The following is a 22,569-nucleotide window of genomic DNA, read 5'->3' as shown; positions in this document are numbered from 1 at the left end:
GAAACCAGAAATGACACTTGTCATAACCTGGTTAAAAATTTTCCCTCCAAAAGGTCTTTTTTTTTTTTTTTTTTTTTTTTTTTTTTTTTTTTGTGCCAAAGCTTCTTAGAGAAGATTTAATTTAATACTTACTTTACAATAATATTTCTTTTCTATTTGGCAAGTATATTCATTTTTACACATTCAACAAAGATTTATATATTTATTTATTTTATGACGGGAATAAAGTCATGTAATACAATAATGTAATATTATCTATAACTTTGTAATGTAATCCATAGTTATTTTTATTTGTCATGCATGCATTTCTTCCTCTGTATTCTTTAAAGATTCAAAAAAATTGTAATTACAAAACTTTCATCCTATTTTGCAATTTAATATTATTTTTTATAGTAAAATAATTGTATTAAACTAATGATAAATATTGAAATTACCGTGCATGGCACAAGATCTAACCTAGTATATATATATGTGTGTGTGTGTGTGTGTGTGTGTGTGTGTGTGTGTGTGTGTGTGTGTGTAAAGGGGAGTTTTTTCCCGAGTTTTAAGAGAGCCACGTAAGATTTAGTTTTCTTAACGCGCCACGTACGATTATAAATTTTAATTGTAGCCGATAAATAAGAGATTATTAATTTTTTTTAGAATTAAATAATTTAATTGACACGTAAGCAAAATTGACGAATGAGATTATTCAGTTTAAATTAAGTAAATTTAAATATTATCTTTTGATTTTAGAAATTTTATCTAAATATAAAACAAATTTTAGCACATAAAAATATATATATATATTTTTAAAAATTCAAACAAACTGTGCATCGCACGGGCTAGTATATATTTAAAGGAGAGTTTTTTCCCGAATTTTTAGAGAGGCACGTAGGATTTTATTTTTTCAGCGCCATGTAAGATTATAAATTTTAGTGGTAGCCAATTAAATACGAGAATATTAATTTTTTTTGGAATCAAATAATTTAAATGACTCGTAAGCAAAATTGGCGAATGAGATTTCCCATTTTAAATTAATTAAATACTCCGTATAAAATATTATCATTTGATATTAAGAAAATTATCTAAATATATAACAAATTTTAGTACATATATATATATATATATAAAAATAATAATAATAATAATAATAATAATAATAATAATAATAATAATAATAATAATAATAATAATAATAATATCATGGACTTTATCGAGTGAAAGGCGCCTGCGACTTGCAATTCTTTTCTCTCTCTAGCGCCCTCTCTCTCTCCCATTAACCCTACCGTTTTTTCTCAAATTGCTCCGGCCATGAGGCTCACCGGCGGGCGTACGGTTCACCGCCCATGCCACAACGTCGGCGAGCCTCCGATCTATCTCCTTAGGTTGTTTTTGTCCTTTCTCGTTTTGGTTTTTTGTCTGGTCGGCCTTGCAACGTGTGCCGTCCCCCCTTTTCGACCGCCTTTTCTCCTCACCGGCCTTGCTGCCGGCTTGCCGCCGTTTTTCTTCTCCGCTTCCCCGCCGTGCCTCTTCTCCACCGCTTTTCCCGTCATCGCGACGTTTTGTAGGAGAATGGGGAGGGAGAGTTATCTTCCTCTGAGTCCCTCGCGTAGGGCCGTTCTCAGTCTGGTGTTTACAGCCGTCGTTGCCGCGGTTCAGGGGTGTGTGGGGTTTGGGCTTCTCGGGCGGGTCTCGGCGGTTCGGGCTTTACTGTTCGGCGGTATGTGGGTTGGGTTGGTGAACCTCGGAGTTTTGGTGGTGGTGTTCGGATTGGCTGCGGGGTGGGTTGTTAGGGTTACGGTCGTAGTTCTTGTTTTTAGTTTTTCGTCTGTTTTTTCTTTTAGTGGTGTGTGTGGTGTTTGGGTCTCTTTTTTCCGTCTTTGTATGTGTGGTTTATTTGGGTTTGTTATTTTTTCTTTTTGTGTGGTGTGTTGGTGTGCTATGGGGTGTGCAGATCGGTGCGCCGATCTTCTGGTGCAGGATTTGAGCCGGGTTTTTTGGCTATGGGGCTTTGGTTTGATCTTCTGTTGGTTTGGGCTAAAGGGTTATGCTTCCATGCCGATATCCGTGCTTGAATCGGAGATTGTCTTGTCAGTGGTGAAGTGTACGACACCAATTTTGATTTCAAGTCGAGGAGTACGGGTTTCTGAGCCAATGAAGGTTCGAGTCAAAAACTACAACATATTGCCAGACCCCCTTGCAAGAGGCTGCATAGGACATCGTTATATGAGCCAAGGGTATTTCAGGAAGTCATTTTGCGCGTGCAATTGTAGTTTAATATATGTCGAATTTGTAATTGGTTCTTTTGTCTTTGTATTGTTCGATTACAATTTCTTATGTAAGTGCCGTATGGCTTATTATTAATGAAAAAAAAAAAATGGACTTTATCGAGTGAGACTATTTTTTTGCGAGTTAAAAATTGAGGAATTTCAATAAGAAACGGAGGGAGTATTAATCGGGACTAGCTCTTTGGGATATCACTCGTGATAAACTTGTATGTTTCCTCCCCCATCACGATTAACACAGTACGACAGGGATACAAACTAGTCAGGGTCATTGGAATAGGGGTCCTACCACCGGTAACAACGATTTTCCACCCTCGAAGTCGAGGAACCGATTTCCTTTTGCGACTTTTACGGAGCTACGAGATACAACAAACATTTGCCCCGGGTTTCTCCAATTCCTTGTTTAAAATTTAGTATCATTTTCTCCTCTTCCTATATTCTTCTGAATTCTCACTCTTTCATTTCTGAAATTCATTCCTACTTCTTTCGGAATTCCAAATTCTTGCTAATAATCATGCATCAACCCTAAATTTTAACCTTCAAATCCTAAAAATTGTTCTTGAATCAATGGAGATTGTGACTGGTGATCGTTACCTTGAATCCCTAGTCAAATTCGTGGCAAAAAATGCAGGCGGATTAATCGATGGAACCCTAATTTTGAAGCTGAATCCAGTAGGTCTTCACTATGTTCAATCCAGATTGGAAGCACTTAGCGAACTTGAGGGATTGATTGCTGGAGCTCCCGTCGATTATCTTCGCGCTTACGTATCCGATCTCGGTGATCACCGGGCTCTGGAGCAGCTCCGTAAGATTTTGTGTCGTCTTTCGTCGTTGAAGATTGTTTCTGTATTGCCTCCTCCTTCCAGGGATCCGACGCCTTTGTCGCTGCTTGCTTTCGGAAGATTGAAGGTTTTGGAGCTCCGTGGTTGTGATCTTTCTACTTCTGCTGCTAAAGGCTTGCTTGAGTTGAGACATACTTTGGAGAAACTTATTTGTCATAATTCTACTGTAAGTCTGTTTCAACTCAATTTCAATTTAACTCTAGAATTATGAAATTTTTATTTAGCTTTAATTTAGCATTTTTTTTATAGGTGTTAATGAATGTTTAGTGATCATGGAGAGTCGAGTTTTCGATTAGAATCGTGGATTCAAAATGATTTACTTCAATTTAATGTTCTATTTGTGGAATGCTGTTAAAGGGGTGGCTCTATTGGGTCAGATATAAATGAAAATGTTTGCTAGGACCAAGTGCTACCAATCTTAGTATTTACTGTCTTGAGCTAGATTGGGTCAGACTTTCGAGTTCAATATGAAATTTGTTGCAACTTTCTTACATAGGAAATTCCCTTCACAGTTTGATTCACAAGAATATAGTAGTGAAACACCTTGATGAGCTTAATGCTGAACTGTGTGTCAAAGTTACACACTCAATCATTTTTATGTAGAGGTCTTAGCCATCCTAATTATGATTCCTAATAATATTAGGACTAGCCCTAACCTAACCTGCCTAATTGACCTTGCCTTGCAAGTAACCTAATCTTGCAAGTAACCTATTTAGTTTAGGATTAACTAAACCAAATCCAGGTCAAAAACCAACAAACCTAACTTAAGGACTCTTAACAAATTCTAACACATGTCTAAGACACCAAAAATAAACAAATTCTAGCCTCCTAGGTTCTTTACAAAAAAAAACAATCTAGTGAAATTTAAATTTTTAATGCAAAACTTAGAAAACAAAACATGGTATTTTGATGAAGCACGAACCCAATGAGTGGATCCTCCTCATAAGGCGGCCTTGAGGGTGACACTTAACCCTTATACCTAGGGGTGAGCACAACCGGGTACCCGGTCAAAAACAAAGGACCCGGAACCGGACCCGGTTGGTATTGGAACCGGTCCTAAGTGGGTCCAATAAATCTGGAACTGGTCCCGGATCCGGTAGGAACCGGTTTTCGGTTAAAAAAATCTAACTTGATAATTCTTAATTTAATTAGGGTAATTTTTCAATATAATAACTAAAAAAAATAAAGTATCTAAATACTGTATAACAGATTCAAATAACACATCAACACGGTTTAAAAAAAAAAAAATACATCGACATATCAAAATTTAGTAAATAATTACAAATTTCTAGTACAAAATAAAATACACAAGTAGACAATTTATTTTATAAATTGATACTCCAAAATAAAAGCTCCTTTCCCTTTGAATTGGCATCAATAACAAGAAAAAATGTTTTAATTGGAAAAGCTAAGAAATTCTTGAGTTACAACATCAAATGGAAAGAAAACAATATACAAATATCTTATAATTATTAGAGAGGTGAAGATGGAAGGAAAAGAAGAGATGAAAAAGGAGAAGTTGAGAGTGAATGAGGCGTTAGAATGAATGCGGGAGGTTGATGATTTTTTTAGGGTTAGTTTAGAAAGGGTAGGAGAGTTTATATGTAAATGGGTTGTTGGGCCTACTAATATTACATATGTAAATGGGATATGAGCTGTATAAAAACATAAAAAAAAAAGTTAGAATTGGGTCCAAATATTTGGGACCTGGTCCCGGAACCGATAGGAACCGGGTCTTGATTTTTGGAACCGGACCCACCGGACCCGGTGGACTAGTTCTGGGTCTAGACCCGCCGGGTTCAAACCGGTTCCGGTTCCTGTCCAAAACCGGGTACCTGGATTTTCTGCTCACCCCTGCTTATACCGGCGTTGTGATTAGGAGCAAGCACACTACATCCAAACGTGCAAGTGACTTAAGTTTGTTTTTTTATTAGCCTGAGTTGTGACCCATAGGATCCAATGACAATGTTATTGGCTCTTTTAATAATTTTCCTTTATATTCTCTTCACTATATATCATGGATATGTTTATTATTGTTGTCCTCTGATATTATTTTTCCTCATTACAACTCACTAACTCTTACCTTTTCTCTAAAATGTCTTGTTTGATACTTCATCTGTAGTTTTTGATGAAACACTTTTCTCTTCATGCTTGCCAATTCATAGCTTCAAACATTGGTATATTTGATTATTAATAAAAAGATAATATTTTGGAAATATACACCAAGACAAATCTAGCGAGATCCCACCTGACTTTTTTTGTTTGTATATAAAATAGGTAAGCCTTGCAGCGTCATGCGTTATTGTAGCTTTTTTTTTTTTTTTTTTTTTTTAAATTTTTATTTCAATTGGAAAAGATTAGTTCATAACATTACACTATCTGGAAAATTTGTTGTCACATCTCATTATTTTAAAGATAGTGGGACTTGGAAAGACAAAAAAATTGGGAGAAAAAAGATAATGTCAGTTGTTAAGCTGGAAAAATGTTCATGAGTAGCTCACAGTCCAGAGAGAGAGAGAGAGAGAGAGTATAAGGTTAAAAATTTAGGGGTTTTCAATAATTTGCTTGGTAAGTAATGTTACAAGTTAATGCATCTATTTATGGGAAAAAAACAGCGGAAACGGTTGCATTGTCATGAGATAGGCTGTTAATGGTTAGATGGATCATGGGTTACGCGGCATGTTTTTTTCTTAAGAAAAAATTTCATAAGTAAAAAGTTTAGCTTGTATACTTATTTCTTTGTACTACCTCCGGTTCAATTTAGTCGCAACAATTTCCATTTTGGGGTGGTTCAAATTACTTGCAACAAATTTTTTTTTTCCATATTTGGTAACTTTTAGCCTGTAAAATGACATATATACCCTTACTTTTTTTCTTAAACACCCTTATTAAATTACAAATCTGATTTCATTAAATTAAACCCCAATCTTTATTAATTAAACTCTCCTCCCATTGAATATTCTCTCTCCTCCTCCAACCACATTTTCATGGTGGTTCCATGGTGTTACGAGCGGCGGGGGTTGTAGATCGGCGGCGGCGTGGGTTTGGTTTTGTGGGTTTGATTCGTGGTTTCAGATCGGCGGTTTGGTTTATGGGTTTGATTTGTGGGTTTGAAATCGGCAGATCGGGGGTTGTAGATCGGCGGCGATAGTGGTTTGTGAGTTTGGTTTTCTGGGTTGATTTCGTGGTAATTGATTTCGTGGGTTTGAAATCGGCGGCTGGGTTGATTTTGTGGGTTTTCTAGGTTGATTTCGTGGGTTTTCTAGGTTGATTTCGTGGGTTTTCTGGGTTGATTTCGTGGTAATTGATTTCGTGGGTTTGAAATCGGCTGGGTGCATGGGGTGGTGCCGTGGTGGTGGTGGGGTCGTGGTAGTGGACTAGTGGCTGGGTTTGTGGTAGTGGCTGGGTTCGTGGGTGGCTGGTGCGTGGGGTGGTGGTGGTGGGACGACGAGTTGCTGGGTGCGTGGGGTAGTGGTGGTGCGTTGGCGGTGTTAGGTTCGGTACTGGGTAGTTTCGGTGATGCTGGGTGGTGGTGGTGGGTGGTTTGGGTGATGCTTGGTGGTGTCAATAGTGGTGGTGGTGGTGGGTTACTATTATAATTTAGTTAAGGTTTTTTTTTTTTTTTTTTTTTTTTTTTTTTTTTTTTTTTTGGCTGGATTAATTGTTAAGCATGTACCCTTATTTTTCATAATCATGCTTTCAATTTTTTGCCTAGGTTTGCGTAAAATTGTCCTTTGTTGTGACTAAAATGAACTAGAGGTAGTAATTAGACCATATTCTAGCCAAAACTATTATAAATATACTATATGAGATAAAAAAAAAATCCCAATGTATAGAACGGGAAATGCACCTCATTGGGTGCGATTTCTGACTTGCTGTTATAAAACGGGGTTTTTCTGTTCGGTCTATGTTAAACCTATTGCAAAACACCTGTTTCATAACGGGACGGCCGAGTTTTATTTCCATGCATTTACCACTAGGCGTTTTTTATTTTTAATTTTTCTTGATTATCGGTCACCATCACCTGTTAGAAACTTGCCTTTGAGTGATTTTGATAATCATTGAAGAGAAGTACACGTTTGTTAATAAAATGCATTACCTTGGATATTCATGTATAAAATTCCATACTGAAATTTATGCTCAATATTCATTATGACAATATGTATTATGATACCCTCCTATGATTTACCTAATCAAGTATCCTTTTTTTTTCTTCTCTTAGTTGTCTTTACTAAGTTAATAATCTTTTCTATGGATTTTGTCTGATTTTGCCTCTCCTCCATGTCCATTTTTTATCTGCAAGATTTGCTGGTGCTCTGATGGTCATACAGAGTGATCCAATTTCTTCTCTGTTGAATTTCAGGATGCATTACGTCATGTATTTGCAAGTAGAATTGCTGACATTAAAGAATCACCCCAATGGATTCGGTTATCTTTTGTATCTTGTGCATGTAATGGTTTGATTCTTATGGATGAGTCACTGCAACTTCTTCCAGCTGTTGAAACTATTGATCTTAGCCGAAACAAGTTTGCAAAAGTTGATAATTTACGAAAGTGCACAAGATTAACGCACCTGGATCTGGGATTTAATCAACTTCGATCAGTCGCATCTTTTAGTGAGGTAAGTCTAGTTGGTAGAATGGCTTGAATATAATTGAAACTCCAGATAGTTTTCTTTTTCCAATTTCTAAACCGTCCATATCATTTCCTTCACCTTGAAGATACTGTAATGTCTGATTTTCTGGTGTATAATTCTAATTTAATATTGCTAGTAATTAAAGATTAGTGCTTGAATATTGATTGAAAATGGCAAAAGGTTTACAAGGAATAGGTTTAATAGCTTAAGGCTATCAATCTTCTATAGTGAGTTTAGCTCAGAACTCTCCAAAATGGCTTTAGGCCATGACTCTCTCTAGGTTTCCCTAACAAAATTCTGCCTAATCTTCCTTCTACCACTCTCTACCTATTTATACTACTTAGCTAAATAGTACGGCTTCAATTACTAACTTTACTGCCCCTTTGTCATTATCCTAATATGCCAACTAGTGGCTGCAGCCTTAAGTTACTGTTGCTAGGTGTGGTTGTGCCTCACCACCTTGCTTGAGATAGTGGTCAGAGGTCTCAGACCCTGTCCTTTTCTCTGCTCGCTTTTGTTTGTATAAGACACAGGTGGCTAGCTCTGATTCGTTAAAGACTTAACCACTTTTTGCTAGATATGTGGTGAGACTGAATTTCGAGTTTCTTCCTTCATCTATATAATCAATGTATAGTATAAGCTAATTCAAATTAGAAAAGTGAGATTCTTATCCACTTTTCATGATTATATATCACAACAGAATTGCTCGTAGAATCTCTGAGTTAAAAGAAGCATCCCAATAGAATTGGAAACTGTCTTTCTGCGCTTATTGTGTTTGGCCCTAAGTTTCTAAGGAATGTGTTTGCATGTGTGGTTTTATTCTAAGGAATGAGCCATTGCAGCACCTTTTAGCTCATTATGCTTTCACTGGTTGTTAACTGTAACCTAATCATTGCTTCTGTTGTCTTATTCTTTAACTTTCTCTGTGTTAATCTTAATATATTAGTATTTTGCAGCAGTGATCTGAGTAATATTGGTATTAGAATATATATTAATATACTATATCTGCTAGCTTTTAGATTGTTAGTTGGAATAGAATCAAAGACTCTTGAATGCTCGCTTTAAAGCTTGACTATCCTTCATCATTGCCATTTTTCTAGTAAATAGTCGATCAACTTCTTCTTCACATTATATTATTGTTTATTTTGTTCAATCTAAGTCTAGGATGAAGGGATCACCTAATGCAGAAGTTTGTTGTTGTTGGTGAGTATGAGGAGAAGATGATTATTTGGCAATAACTTAGTGTCCAAACTAACAATTGATGGCAATAATTTCTAGAATTTGTCTCAACTTAACTTACCCACTTAGACTAAGTTGTGTCTTTAGTTTCTTCTTGTACCTGCTATGACGCCTTTGAGGGACTTGAGATTACATTTTGATACTTAAAACTAGTAATCCTTCTTTCAGTTGGATTTGTAGTCCAATTGTTTTCATGCAACTGATGTTACTCCCTCCACCCGTATTTATTTGTGCCTAAGGCTAAATGTGCTGTTTAAGGCTGATTCCAAAATTTTGCAAGTGTATGACTATATGAGGGTATCTTTGTTTTATTTATTTATTTGTTTCATATTTACGAGTGTATGCAAGTGGGGTAAATGGTGGAAACATGTTATTATATAAAGAAATGGGATAATCTTTAAAGGATGGCCCAAAATGGAATTTCTTACACGTTATCTAGATGGCCAAGGTTCAACCTGGATCAATCAGTTCAAGTCAACTGAGTATGGGTGACATGCCGGTACTGAACCAACAACCCAGCTCTGAAGGTGTGTGGGCCTGGACTAATAATGTGGCCCATGGACCTAGTAAAAGCCAACCCAATCCGATGAAATGCCTTTTTTTTGTGTGTGTGTGTTTGTAACACACCAAACTTGCTTTCCAACACATGAACTGCCAGCCCATGGCATTATATATGGCACTCAATCTGGTCTGGTTGACAATAGGCCAATGACAAAGCGTTTCTTTTCAGTTTGCATTCAGCTTTGATGTTGTTTTTGAACTTGAGAATCTTTTTGCATCTTCTGCGTGATGTCTTTTAATTTGGTTTGCTTGGTTGTGATTCTGAAAGTGTACGTTGTCTTGTAATTTTCACTTGGATTCTTAATGACCCTGATTTGGCTGGACAATAACATAGCTATAAGATTTTCGGTAAACATCTTGTGTTGCAATTGCTAAAGCTGTCAAAAGCGGACCCGACCTGAAATACCAACCCGAACCTGATTATTAACCAACCCATCTGAACCCGAAAAAATGGTGACCCGAACCCGACCTGAAACCAACCTGACCCGAGTATTTGAGACCTGAACCCGAACATGAACCGACCCGGAGATGACCCGAATGTAACCCGTAAATTATTGACCTGAATCGACCCCGATGAATCGAAATGGACCCAAACTTGTTTTAACCTGTCAAAAACCGAATTTAACCCGACCTGAATTTCAACCCGACACGAATTTACCTGTTACTAACCCGACTCGAAATTCAACCCGACTGTTGCAAACGCGACCGAAAATCAACCCGACTTGTTAATGACCCGACCCAAATTCAACCCGACTTGTTATTGACCTTACCTAAATTTTACCCGACTTATTATTAACCCGACCCAAAATTCAACTCGATCTGTTACTAATCCCAACCGAAATCAACACGACTTGTAATTTACCTGACCTAAATACAACCAAAGTTGTTCCTAACCCGATTTCAAATCACCTTAAATTCAATTTAGCCTACCTTATTATTATTGATCAATGCATTTTGTCTAGTGAGACCAAGTTGGTCCAGGCCAACAAAAGAAACAAGCATCATCCCCAAATATAAGAGTTAAATATAGTAGATATTTGTTGTATGGTCAAAGGAGATAATTATCTTCTTAAATTATAGGCTATAGTTTCCTTGTATGTTGCCGGATATATATTGTTATATAAAAATGATAATTATCCATTTATAGTTAGTTAGAGTTTAGTCTATAATGATTGACAAAGGCATGTGCATTTTATATATGCAGTTATTTTCTTAATGATTAGGAAAGAAGATATTCCCTCAATCTTTCAAAGGATATTTTTGTTTTTCCATTTTCCCCTTAGAGCTTAGACATATATAATAACTTTTATTTTTTTAATGAGGAAATAGATATATATAATTAAATTGATACACAAAGACTAATATATATATATATATATATATATATATATATATAAACTAACTTAGATACAAAAGATTAGAACTTATTGTGCTAAATTTCTGATGATTAGGATCAATGTTTGGTTATTCCTAGCACATATACATGACCTGATCATAACCCGCAAATTATTGACTTGAACCAAATCCGACTTGAACCCGAACATGACCTGACCTGATTGTAACCCGCAAATTATTGACTTGAACCAAAGCCATCTTGAACCCGAGAATGACCCGACTTGGAAATGACCCGTCCTGATTATAATCCGCAAATTATTGACTTTAACCGAACCCGACTTGGAAATGACACGACTTGGAAATGACCCAACTTGATTATAACCCGCAAATTATTGACTTGAACCGAACCTGACTCAAACCCGAGAATGAACCGACCTGATTCTAACCCGCAAATCATTGACTTGAACCGAACCCGACTCGAACTCGAGAATTACCCTAACTCGTTTTGACCCGTGAAAACCCAAATTAAACCCGACCTATTATTCACCCAACCCGAATGTAACCCAACCTAAACCCGACAAGATGTGTGACCCGACGTAACCTGACTCAAGCATGACCCACCTTGAACCCGACCCGCATAGGTTACGGCATAAACCCGAATTGACCCGACCCGGCCCACTCTTACCCGACTCTATTCCGACCCGTTTACCCGAATTGACAGCTCTAGCAATTGCAAGGAAAACAATTTTAATGCTCAATCCATTAGGAACTGGCTTTTGATTTTTTTTTTTCAATTGTATTATGCAGGTTACATGCCATATATTAAAACTTGTTTTAAGGAGCAATGCATTGACTACTTTGCGAGGGATTGAGAATTTGAAATCTTTAGAAGGACTTGATGTCTCGTACAACATTATCTCTAACTATGTGGAGCTAGAGGTCCTTTCAGGCCTTCCTTCTTTAAAAAATATTTGGCTGGAAGGGAATCCTCTCTGTTGTGCTCGATGGTATCGGCCACAAGTTTTCAGCCATTTCCTTCGTCCTGAACAAGTGAGTTCTGCTTTCTGTTTCCTTGGGATGTTAGAGCATCTTTTAGCCCTTTTTTTCAGCTTTGTTTTTCTTTTCTTTTTTCTTTTTTAATTGGTTTGGCAGGGCAAAAGAAATTGATAAAGCAATTCAAAAATCCAAGCATGATGTAGTGCTTTCTAAAATTTTCATGAATCGTATTCTTTCAGGTGAAATTAGACGACAAAGAAATGAGCACGAGAGAGTTTTTGAAGAGGCATATAATAATTGCTAGGAGGCACAGAAGGCCTGCAAGTTATGGATTTTACTTTCCTGCAAGGGAAGACAATGAAGTGGAAAGGTTCATAGATGGAAAAAGGGTAAGCTATTGAACACTTCTTGGAATTGTGAATATAGTTTATTACTGTATTTCTTGTGGACTTGTAGTGCTTGTTTTGTACTGGATAATACCATACATGTCTGCTATATTTGTTGATCAATATTCTGTGGTAATTGTTGTGCTTTTGTTTGCAGAAGAAGCTCTCTCGCCTTGCATGCATAGAAAATGAAGAGCTTGGGATGAACATGCTCTCTGAGCAAGATTCAGTGTCCTGTGATAATGATATGCACGGTGGAGAGGAGGATGTTTCGGATAAAGAAGGTGAACTAAGTAGTTTGATTAACAGAATTGAGTTTATGAAAAAAGAACGTTCTAGGTTATGGTTGGAGGAATTCAAGGATTGGATGGATCAGGAATCTGAGAATTGGGTTGATGAAATAAAGAGTAGCCAGGCCGCACTGGCTTTTGTTAACAGCAATTCAAGAGAGACATCTAGCTGGAGGCACATTGGAGAAAGTTCAAGGTACATGGAATATGTATCAGACACAATCATAAATTCAGAAGATGATAGGAGTACAAATGCTGAGAAAACTAATAGCTCCTTTGCTAGTTCTTCAGCTGGCAATCATGGCTATCAATGGCTTCATTCTGCTGCTGAATATGTGGAAACAATGCCTCGAGCAAATACACGGGCTTTAGATGAAGATCTTCTGAAGTTCTATTTGCCTAAGGGGAAAAATTATCTACAAAGAGCAGATGTCAACTCTGTTACACCTGGTTTCAGTGTACATGGCGAAGAGTTAAATGCTAGTGTTAATGGTACACCGTTGACTGCCATAAAAAGTATTAAGGAGTTAACGCCATTCTCTGGAACCCCAGTATCACCTCCACACTATGAGGAGGATATTCTTTATCGCCGTCAGTACTTGGAGGAAGAGTTTTTACAGGTGTCTGCTGAGTCCTTATCTGCTGCTTCCTCTGACAGTAATACCAGCTGTGATGACGAGGATGGACTTGAAAGTGGGCTACCATACCCTGAAAGTGACCAATATACTGGCGAAGAGGGTTTGACTCGAGATATTGATTGGAAGTTTGCTCCTGAGGTAGGAACAGGATGGGGCTCACTTGATCTTCATACGCAGCAATCCACTGGTAAACTTGGTGTACTTGATAGTTCTATAGAGTTCTTCTGTGGTGATGCACCTCTTCTTGGAAACAATGATGAAGATGCTATCACTTCCAATAAGCAAGTTAATGATTGTTATGAAAAGAAAATCTCTAAAAGGAAACCAAAAAAAAGAGTTGTTTCACTGTCGGATAGCATAAGTCCCTGCAAAGCTGATCTTAAAGATGTGCAAGAGAACCAAACTATGAATGATATATATTGCATTGGAAGAGCTGATGGAAAGGTGAACTCGGCACCTGCACATGATGACGGTGGTGGAGTCTTAGCTTACTCAAAGCATGGAGTTTCAAAAACTGGTGACCATATTGAAAATTACTTCAATTCACTTGTTGCAGATACTGCCATTCACGAGACTTGCAAGCAGTACATTGTCTGCAATGGCGTAGTTGGGAGGAATCCCATGTGGAACGAAAGGTAATATATATATTTATAGCCGTATATAAGATTTAACAACTCAAGCCTCAATACTTGTTTTCCATTATTTGTTCTAATCCCATTGAAAGAGTATTAGCTACAACCTCTTTCTTTAACCCTATTTTGTTGTGGTAAGATATAATGGAAGAAGGGCCCAAACCCTAAGGGCCAACCATACAACTACCACTAAATTGTGACATGTGGCATACATAGATTGTGGGCCCTTTTACTTGAGTGATTGCCACTAGGAAATATTTTTACATCAAGTAATGAATTACACACTAGGCTAGGTCTGAATCTATAAATATGGCAGTAAGACATAATCTTATGGATTTACTAGATCCTAAACTGTTATGAGATTCCATAACAAGGCACTGCATGATGTGTTTGGAGGTGGTTTGTGATATCTTCAAAATATATCAGCCGTTTGGGCCTTCGACCTAACAATTATTTCTTCTTCTAGGACTTGCCTTTGCATTATATCATCAATTTTTTTTTTGGTCTCATTGCTTATGTTTTCCTCCTTTCCCTTATGTTATATACTATAAGCCATGAATTTCTTCATTTCTTGGTCATATATTTTTGTCTTCTGTTGACAAATTTGACCCTTACTTCAAAGTGTTCAGAAATTCTGCAAAATTTTAAACCTTTCAATTTCAATTTTTATTGACAACTGCAGACAGGTAGCTGTTGTCCTAAGCAGTGAATGGAAGTTGTATGTGATTCTTCTTGATGGCATGCATGATGGGTCAGGTTAGACTTGCTGTGGTATGATCTCTTTTTCGATGGTTTTCTCATCTCTTATGTGCTGTTTTTTTGTTCCGCACATGGGTTCATTTAGGTAATAACTTGAGTCTATTGACTTCACACAAGGTTGAAGACGTGAGAGAGGTTTCGATTGGGTTGGGTCTTCTGGCTCTCTGGTTAGTGTCCTCTTAGCTGTTTATTTATGCACTGTAGTGTTTCTTTCTCATTAATAGAGCCATTGTTCTTTATTTTTGCAGGATTTTTATTGATGAGGATACTGCGTATCTGTTGATTACAAGATGCAAGGAAAAAACTAGGCATTTACTTTTCATGATAGGATTAATTGCACCAGGAGAAATAAATAGATGTTCTGTCAAGAGGTTAAAGTTCTAGTCTATGCTTTTTATCTATAAATAAGCTTAGTATTTGGACAGATCTTAAGGAGGAATGCTTATCACAATTAAAAACTTCATTGGCAGTTTGGATCAGGTTCAGATGAACTTGTTTGATAGGCAAATATGTGGAAACTTGGGAAGCAGCATTTACCAATATTGTATGGTGCTTTTTTGGCACAAAGGTAACAGGCATATCTTTTGTTTTCTTTCCCTCACTGTATCTTTTTCTCATAACATTTCAGAACATTCATACATTTCATCTGAACTAACTCAAGGTTACATTCTATATGAACTAATTCAAGGTCTTATGAAATTATCAGAATTAATACTATCCAAATCTGTATTTAATATATTTTGCACTTTCTCTTGATACATAAGAAATTAAGTAGAAAGCAGAATTATTGGGTTGAACTTGATGAAAATGTTGTTTGGTATTCCTTAGCGTGGTCATTTTTTTCATTAATGTAATTATTTGTATTTCCTTCTTTCAGTATTACTTGAAGAGGATTTAGTTGGTGTGCATTTGTAATTTATAATACATTGATTCTCATCTTATAGTAGCTATTGAGTTGATTTTTTTGGGGGGCTGGAGCACAGCTATACATTATATGCTTAGTGGACGATGTTCCAATAGTAGTAGACCTTACAAATATTAGGGGTTCTTTTTCAATCTACACACTTTGCCCTAGTTTCACTATTAACTTATTCCACTATGACCAATGATGGTATTTATATGTAAGGAAACAAGTAGTCAAGTCAGCTCTTGTTTTATTCATCTAACTATATACTTACAATATATTACAAAGCTAAGTTTTGCCTAGTGGTAAAGATTGTACTTTCCAACCCTGATGTTAGGGCTCAATCCTCACTCAAGACACTTTGAGTGTGGGCATCCCTTAGATTTTTACCATTCCCCCTTCACTCTTAGTGTAGCCCACTAACCCGAGCTGAGTTGACCCATGCAGGTTGCCTGCTTGGTAGGGAAATTCTCCTTACCTTTCAAGATATCAGATTTTATAATTTTTACATGCCGATTGACAATTCGACGATATTTATGGTTAAAGTTGTGCGTAAGCAATTGTGAATGTCAAACTGTGTAAAAAAAGGGGAGAGTATTCTACAATTTCATTCGATAATAAGTCCCAGTAGTTCATATCCTTCCTTAATCCAATTACCTTTTACAAAAAAAAGTTAGCTAGTATTTTTTCAATTATTTTATTTTATTTTGCCCTCATTTCCCTCTCTAATCAACCAGAAGCCACAAACATTGCCATTTATTTAAGCGTTGCTTATTATAAAATCTAATACTTTTTGATTTTCTAGGATTATGCAATCACTTATAGTCCTACTTTGAACTAAAACCAAAATTAACTTTTGAGGATGCTAATAATAATTGGAGCTGGATTCCTAATCTAGAACCTGTGCCTTGGTTGATGGAGCCCCCTTTTCTTCACATATTAAGCAAAAGGGAGGGTTAGAGAAGGTAGAAGAGTGGACATAAAACAGGGGAAGGAGGTTGGGGAGTGATGACTAAACAAGAAAGAAAATGAAGGACCTACTTCCTTAAAAATTGACTTTGTCGCACTGGATCCCATCATATCATAAAAACAGCTCCCCATAGGATAAGGTTGCTACCCACAGATTGTCTTTTTGAAAGGTGCCAATGCATGGCTTGAAGGCACTAAAAAGTGATAGGAATTTCCTTGCGCTTTTGTTTGCATAATTGAAGCAAGGCACACTCAATAAAAGAGAGAATAATTCTGGGAAAAATAAAGTTGTGTGGCTCACTGTGCCTTCACACCAAAAGGTTCATGGCCTGGCTGTGCCTCAACAGTACAATGAAAGGTACTATTAAATTTTTCTTTTTTTTTTTTTTTCCTTCTTTTTTGTGAAAACACTGAAAGGTATTACTCCCTCCGTCCCCAAAACTTCGACCCTTTTGGCCTAATTTTAGTTTCAAAATGATCGACCCATTTGCATTAAAATACCCACAATTTACATTAATATTTGTGCAAAATTAGCTTCCCCGTATTTTTTTTTGTTTTTTTTTTTATGATGTATATTTAATATTTTATCTCTGTAGTTTTTTACAAACCCCATCTAAATTTATCTTTCCAGTATATTTTTATTTCTTTTTATTTAAGTTTCTTAATAATCGCGAAATCAACCCAAAAGGGTCGATTTGGGGACGGAGGGAGTGCTTTTTTTTTTTGTTCGTTGTGAAAACCAGTGTTACAAGGTTCGCTGTACGTAGCCACGAATCGCGAACTGAGTTGCGCGTATCGGAACGCGGAACAAACGCGACTTGGGTCGCTGAAGGAGGCGACTCTGGTAGCAGCTAAGCGGTTATTCTTCGTGTGCAACTTTCTATGGTTTCTTCCCAATATTTCCAATGCATTTTCTCTCTCTTCTGATTTTATATCTTAGGAGTAGTTTTTTCTCTCTCCTCTCTCCTAATTTACACAGTAGTACATAGTGTGGCGGCTAGGGTATTATTCCATATGGGCTTAAATCTTTGGGCTTTTTTTTATACAAGTATATATAATGTACTCTATTTTCTTAAGCAATTCACTAACCCACATAAATTCAAGCTAGGACCGATACAACTACGTTTTATATTATTTTCCAAATCAAAATCTTATTAATAAAAATCACAGTTATATTTTATTAATTATTATTTCGTACCCAATCGTACCGGATTCATCATGTGTAGCGTGCCGTGTATCCGTTTCCGTACCATGTTTCGAATCGAACCACGTACCTTGTAACATTGGTGAAAACACTGAAAGGTATTACTTTTTTTTCATTCTGAAAACACCAAAAGGTATTACTTTTTTTTTTTTTTTTCATTCTGAAAAAACCAAAAGGTATTACTTTTTTTTTTTCATTATGAAAATACTGAAAGGTATTACTTTTTTTTCATTGTGAAAACACTGAAAGGTGATAATGATCCCAACATCTTAGGGGATTTTCTTGGACCTGCATCCAAGAAAACAAAATTGTATATAGGTGACAATTCAAGGTCCTTAGGTTGATGCTTGATAGTCTAATTTCCGAAAAAGAAATTATAAAACTAGACATTAGGATTTGAAGTTACTTGTTTTACTTTCAAAGTTGTTCTTTATGGGGAACTTTCGCCCTTATAAGTTAAATTTTGATCTTTGATCACTAATTGTTTGTCTCATTAAAAACATGTACTTCTTTCAATTTTTATAGTTGCAACAGTTTGACTTTGACACTATTCATGTGTCTCACTTTGACTAGCTTTAACGATTTATACTTAAGGAAAAATATAGTCATGTGGGATCTTGTTAGATTCGTCTTGACTTATACAATTTTAATATCTAAGATTTATAATTTTTACATATTGGTAACTAAAGATATAAACGATTGAAAACATGCATCAGTAAGCGTGAAAAGAGAAGTGTTGCAACTATAAAAAATCAGAGGAAGTATAAGTGATAAAGTAAACTATTACAAGGGATTTACAACTTCTATTGTTAGTAGTATATAAAAGGTAATGGGAATTGAATTTGTGTTGTATAAGAGAATGTTATGTATAAGGCTCAATATCATGCTAATTCACCTAAGTATCTCATTTTCCTCCTAAATCATTTTTATTGTTCATTACATTATGGGGAGTGTGGCATCCGGTGAATTGGAAAAATACAATGGAAAATATAACTTTAGAGATTACATGACATTACTATGGACATTATAATATTACTTTTCTTGCTAAATTACACTCAAATATATTCTCAAAATCATCAAATATTACCGGTTGTTAAGGTGACCATAAGAATTAAATGGATGCTTCAAAAAATAGTCTTTTTGTCTCTTAATGTTTTACTCATTGGGTATGGATGCAAAAGTTATGAATTAGTTGCTAGAATACTTATATATATAAATATTGTAATTAACATAAGTGGATGGAATGGGAAATAGATGAAGAAACTACCTAATAAAACCCACATTTTGTGAGAAACTACCTAATAAAAAAAAAAGTTGTAAAAAATTACCAAAAAAGGTTAAATATTGTAAATTAATACCCTAACTAGATTTTGACCTAATTTTCCGACTTTGACCCACATAAAAACACCCCCGAAACCACCGCAAGGGTTGATTTTCAAGATAGTAAGGCTATATTCGAGGTGGTTGGGGGATATTCCGAGTTGGTAGGGGTAGTTTCGGGCTACGATATGGTAATTTTTGGGTAAGAGGCGGTGGTTTTGGCTTGGTGGAGGCTGTTTGAAGTGGGTCGTATTTTACAACATTTAACCTTTTATTAGGTAGTATCTTACAACATTTTTTTTTATTTGGTAAGTTTCTCACAAAATCTGGGTTTTATTAGGTAGTTTCTCACAAAAAATCCAAAAGGATTTGATTTGATGGAATGAAAAGAGTTGTTTATTTTTTTATTTTATTTCCTAAATAGAATTACTTAATTATTATTATTATTTTTTTTTTATTACAAGACAACCTTTATATGAAAGATAATGATTTCATGTGACGGAGGGAGTAGTTTCGAGTTCTTTTGTTATTAACGGTGTATGCAAATTCATTGTCTGTAATTTTAAAGTTCTCCAAACCTGTCTACTAGCTGAGAGTAAGTAGGCTGTTTTGCAGGTACTGCTTAAATATCGATCTACCATGTGATTGTATTCTTCTTTTATTTTACATTTCTTTTCTTTTTTCTTTTTCATTAATGATCTTTTTCTTTCCGCAATGTCCTTGGGGTTGAGTAGGATAGGACAGTCTGTGGACAATTAGATTACAACTATTGTTCCAATGAGGTTCAACTTCTTTGCAAGTGTTTAAAAAGACTGCCTCTTGCCAAGAAGATTGTTAAGGACATAATATGTTTTTGGCATGTTATGAACTTTTTATTTATGCTTTAAACCTGTAAATTTGACGAGCTACCTTTTTTTCCTGTTTCTTTAATTTCCAAAGGGTTAATCATATTTTGTCCAGAATTTTCAAATTACTCCGAGGCTTATTTCATTGTCTCTATTTTCCATTTTCTGTAAATCTATTGCTCTCTTTGAAGTCCTGTTTCTCTTGTTGTTGGCAGAAGCAGAGTGGGTATCCAGATCACTTTTTGTGAGTGGGGGACATCTGGTTGTATGCATTGAGGATATCTTGCACTTCAGCTCACTTTCAGCACATGCAGATGCCACCTCTTATTTTTTGCTTGATAGTTGCTGTTCCATTGCTAATGTCTCTGAGATGGTAATTTATACGTGATTATCAAATTATATAAATTACGTTTCTGGATGTGAAAACACTTTGCGTTGAGATTGTTTTGACTAATTTGATTCTGATGGTTGGAAGCCCAATTTAGTAAATGTCTATTAGTTGAATTTGGATTTTTAAGATGGAGCCTTTGTATCTTTTTTTTACGTAGTGCAAATGCTTTGTCTTACACCTCTCTCAATCTCTACACTGGTGTTTGGTATAGTAACAGGTTAGGGATGTGGGGTTTCTTCAGTGGCACAATTATCTTACTATTATGTTAGGTTCATGATGATCTTGCTTATTAACATCCTGATGTTTTCAGGTCATTGAAGCCAAAGAGAGCCTGACTGTGATGTTGACTCTTAGAGAAAACTCCCCAATATCCTGTCTTTCACCTATACTTGACATGATGAAACCGAGAGTTGGATTTAAGAATGGAAGTATAATTCCAGGAGCCAAGACATGGAAGTTGAAGTGGTTTTCTGCAGAAAGTTTATGCAAGTTTGTCACATTGCTAAAGGCAATTCACAGAGGAATGACATCATCAAGTCTGGCCATAACCTACATTTCATAGTTTATGCATAAAGTTTTCCCTCATCATTAATTCAGTGTCTCGCTAGGACTTCTTGTTTTTATGTGAAAAAGCGAGTTATTTCCGAGGCTGGCTACTTTTTTTATTTTATTTTATTTTATTTTCTTTTTTGTGGTAAGGAGAAGGGTCAGTAGCCAGCTACAAAAGAGTAGAGGGAGAAGGTAAGGGAATTCCCTATTCGCTAGCAAATGTGGGTGATGGGGCTCGAACTTGTGATTTCAAAGTCACAAGGTAAGTTCCCCACCACCTCTACCAAGCATGCTTGGTTCAAAGTCACAAGGTGAGTTCCCCACCACCTCTACCAAGCATGCTTGGTTCAAAGTCACAAGGTGAGTTCCCCACCACCTCCACCAAGCATGCTTGGTTCAAAGTCACAAGGTGAGTTTTCCACCACCTCCACCAAGCATGCTTGGTTTTGAGGTTGGCTGTTTTTCCCGAGACATATTGCTTTCAAAGGGGAATAAGAGAATAAATGTATACTTCCCGCCAGTGTACGGATGAATAGGTAAGAGCTTCTTTAAGACCTGTAAAGTCACTCTGTAGGAGTACGGATAATAGATAGATCTATCCTTAGTATACTCATCTCCTTTTTTTCTTTAGCACATTGGTTTGGATCCCTGGTGATATCTTTCTTCTTCTTCTTCTTCTTCTCTTTTTCTATTCATGATGTGTAGTCTCTACCAGTTAAAAAATGGGAATAAGACAAATTTCTGATAAATAGTGGCTTGGGTGTAGAGTTAATAAAATATGCTATTCATAAGACATACACATTAATTCATTTCAATTTCATCTACTGAGTCAGCCATTTAAGGGAGTCAGCAATCCAGTTATTCTTCTTTTCCGGTTTTCCTTCTCTTCCACTCATTTTGCTCAACTCACTTCTTCTCTCTCCTCTCCCACACACACTAAACTCAGAATTCTCCATTGAAGCGGGTTCTAAACTTTCTTCTCCGTGGAAGAAACTTCAGAGGTAAGATTTTTTATATTATTATTGAATATCAATTTTGCAATCTAGGGTTTGTTGTGAATTTAATTGAGTCACTTCCGCCGCATGTTTTTGTTGTTGATGGGGATGATGGGAGTTGTTTTCTGCTCAGACTAAAAGGGGTTGTGTTGCAGAAAAAGGTTGCTGTTGCTTCTATGGCGGCTGAGATTTCGCTTGCCGCTTTGAATTTGGTGCTTTGGTGGTAAGGTTTTGCTTTGCTCGTCTTTGATATAACTGTCTGTATAGTCAATTTTGGGCTCTTAGGTGGTTTATTTGACTATTTGAGTTGCTTTAACTGTGCATAATTACAGAGCCAAAAAATCTCATGTATTTTATTCTTTTGGACATATATTATAATTGTAGAAATGTAAGTCTAGGCTATTGAAATGCAATTAAATTAAAGGATTATTTTGGGCTAAAATGGCTGCTAAATTATATCTGCAGTGGTTTTTAGGTTTCTTCGCTTAGTTTCTTTTATATGTTTGCTTTGTTTGTTGATACATAAAGATTATAGTTTTGGAACTATAAATCTACTACTAGAAGATATGTAAAGATAACATTCTAATTTAGATGATCTATCGTATCTGCTGCATTAGTGCATTATTTGTCTTCATTGTCATGGTTCTTATCTTCATCATAATCACTGAGAGGGGTCCATTTGTGTTCTGTATAGCGCTGCATCAATATTTTAACTTCTTTTATGTCTTCGCTGTTGAAATCTATCTTGTATAAAATTAATTTGCATTTTCCTACGGTCCTACCCACTAATTTCAACTATATCTTCATTCAA

The 22,569-nt window shown here is 36.1% G+C and overlaps 1 protein-coding gene across 2 annotated transcripts; it reads left to right on the top strand.

The window, feature by feature from the left end:
- The first annotated feature begins 2,430 nt into the window (after nt 1-2,430).
- On the top strand, nt 2,431-20,899 carry LOC145598985 (uncharacterized). Of its 2 annotated transcripts, none has more exons than XM_081655407.1 (11): nt 2,431-3,275; nt 7,473-7,730; nt 11,688-11,930; nt 12,116-12,265; nt 12,420-13,825; nt 14,505-14,578; nt 14,667-14,748; nt 14,830-14,952; nt 15,052-15,149; nt 20,045-20,196; nt 20,525-20,899. In XM_081655407.1, the coding sequence occupies exons 1-11, from the start codon at nt 2,835-2,837 to the stop codon at nt 20,774-20,776; spliced, it is 3,279 nt and encodes a 1,092-aa protein (XP_081511533.1). In that variant the 5' UTR covers nt 2,431-2,834; the 3' UTR covers nt 20,777-20,899. The 2 variants fall into 2 exon arrangements, with proteins under 2 accessions (XP_081511533.1, XP_081511527.1); XM_081655401.1 differs by having other exon boundaries at nt 2,433-3,275; nt 20,039-20,196.
- The last annotated feature ends 1,670 nt before the right edge of the window (nt 20,900-22,569 follow it).

This window comes from Chenopodium album, chromosome 2 (genome assembly GCF_948465745.1).
Source record: "Chenopodium album chromosome 2, dcCheAlbu1.1, whole genome shotgun sequence".
Lineage (NCBI taxonomy): Eukaryota > Viridiplantae > Streptophyta > Magnoliopsida > Caryophyllales > Amaranthaceae > Chenopodium > Chenopodium album.
The sequence above is the reverse complement of the archived record's forward strand: the minus strand, read 5'-3'. Positions and strand labels throughout refer to the sequence as shown.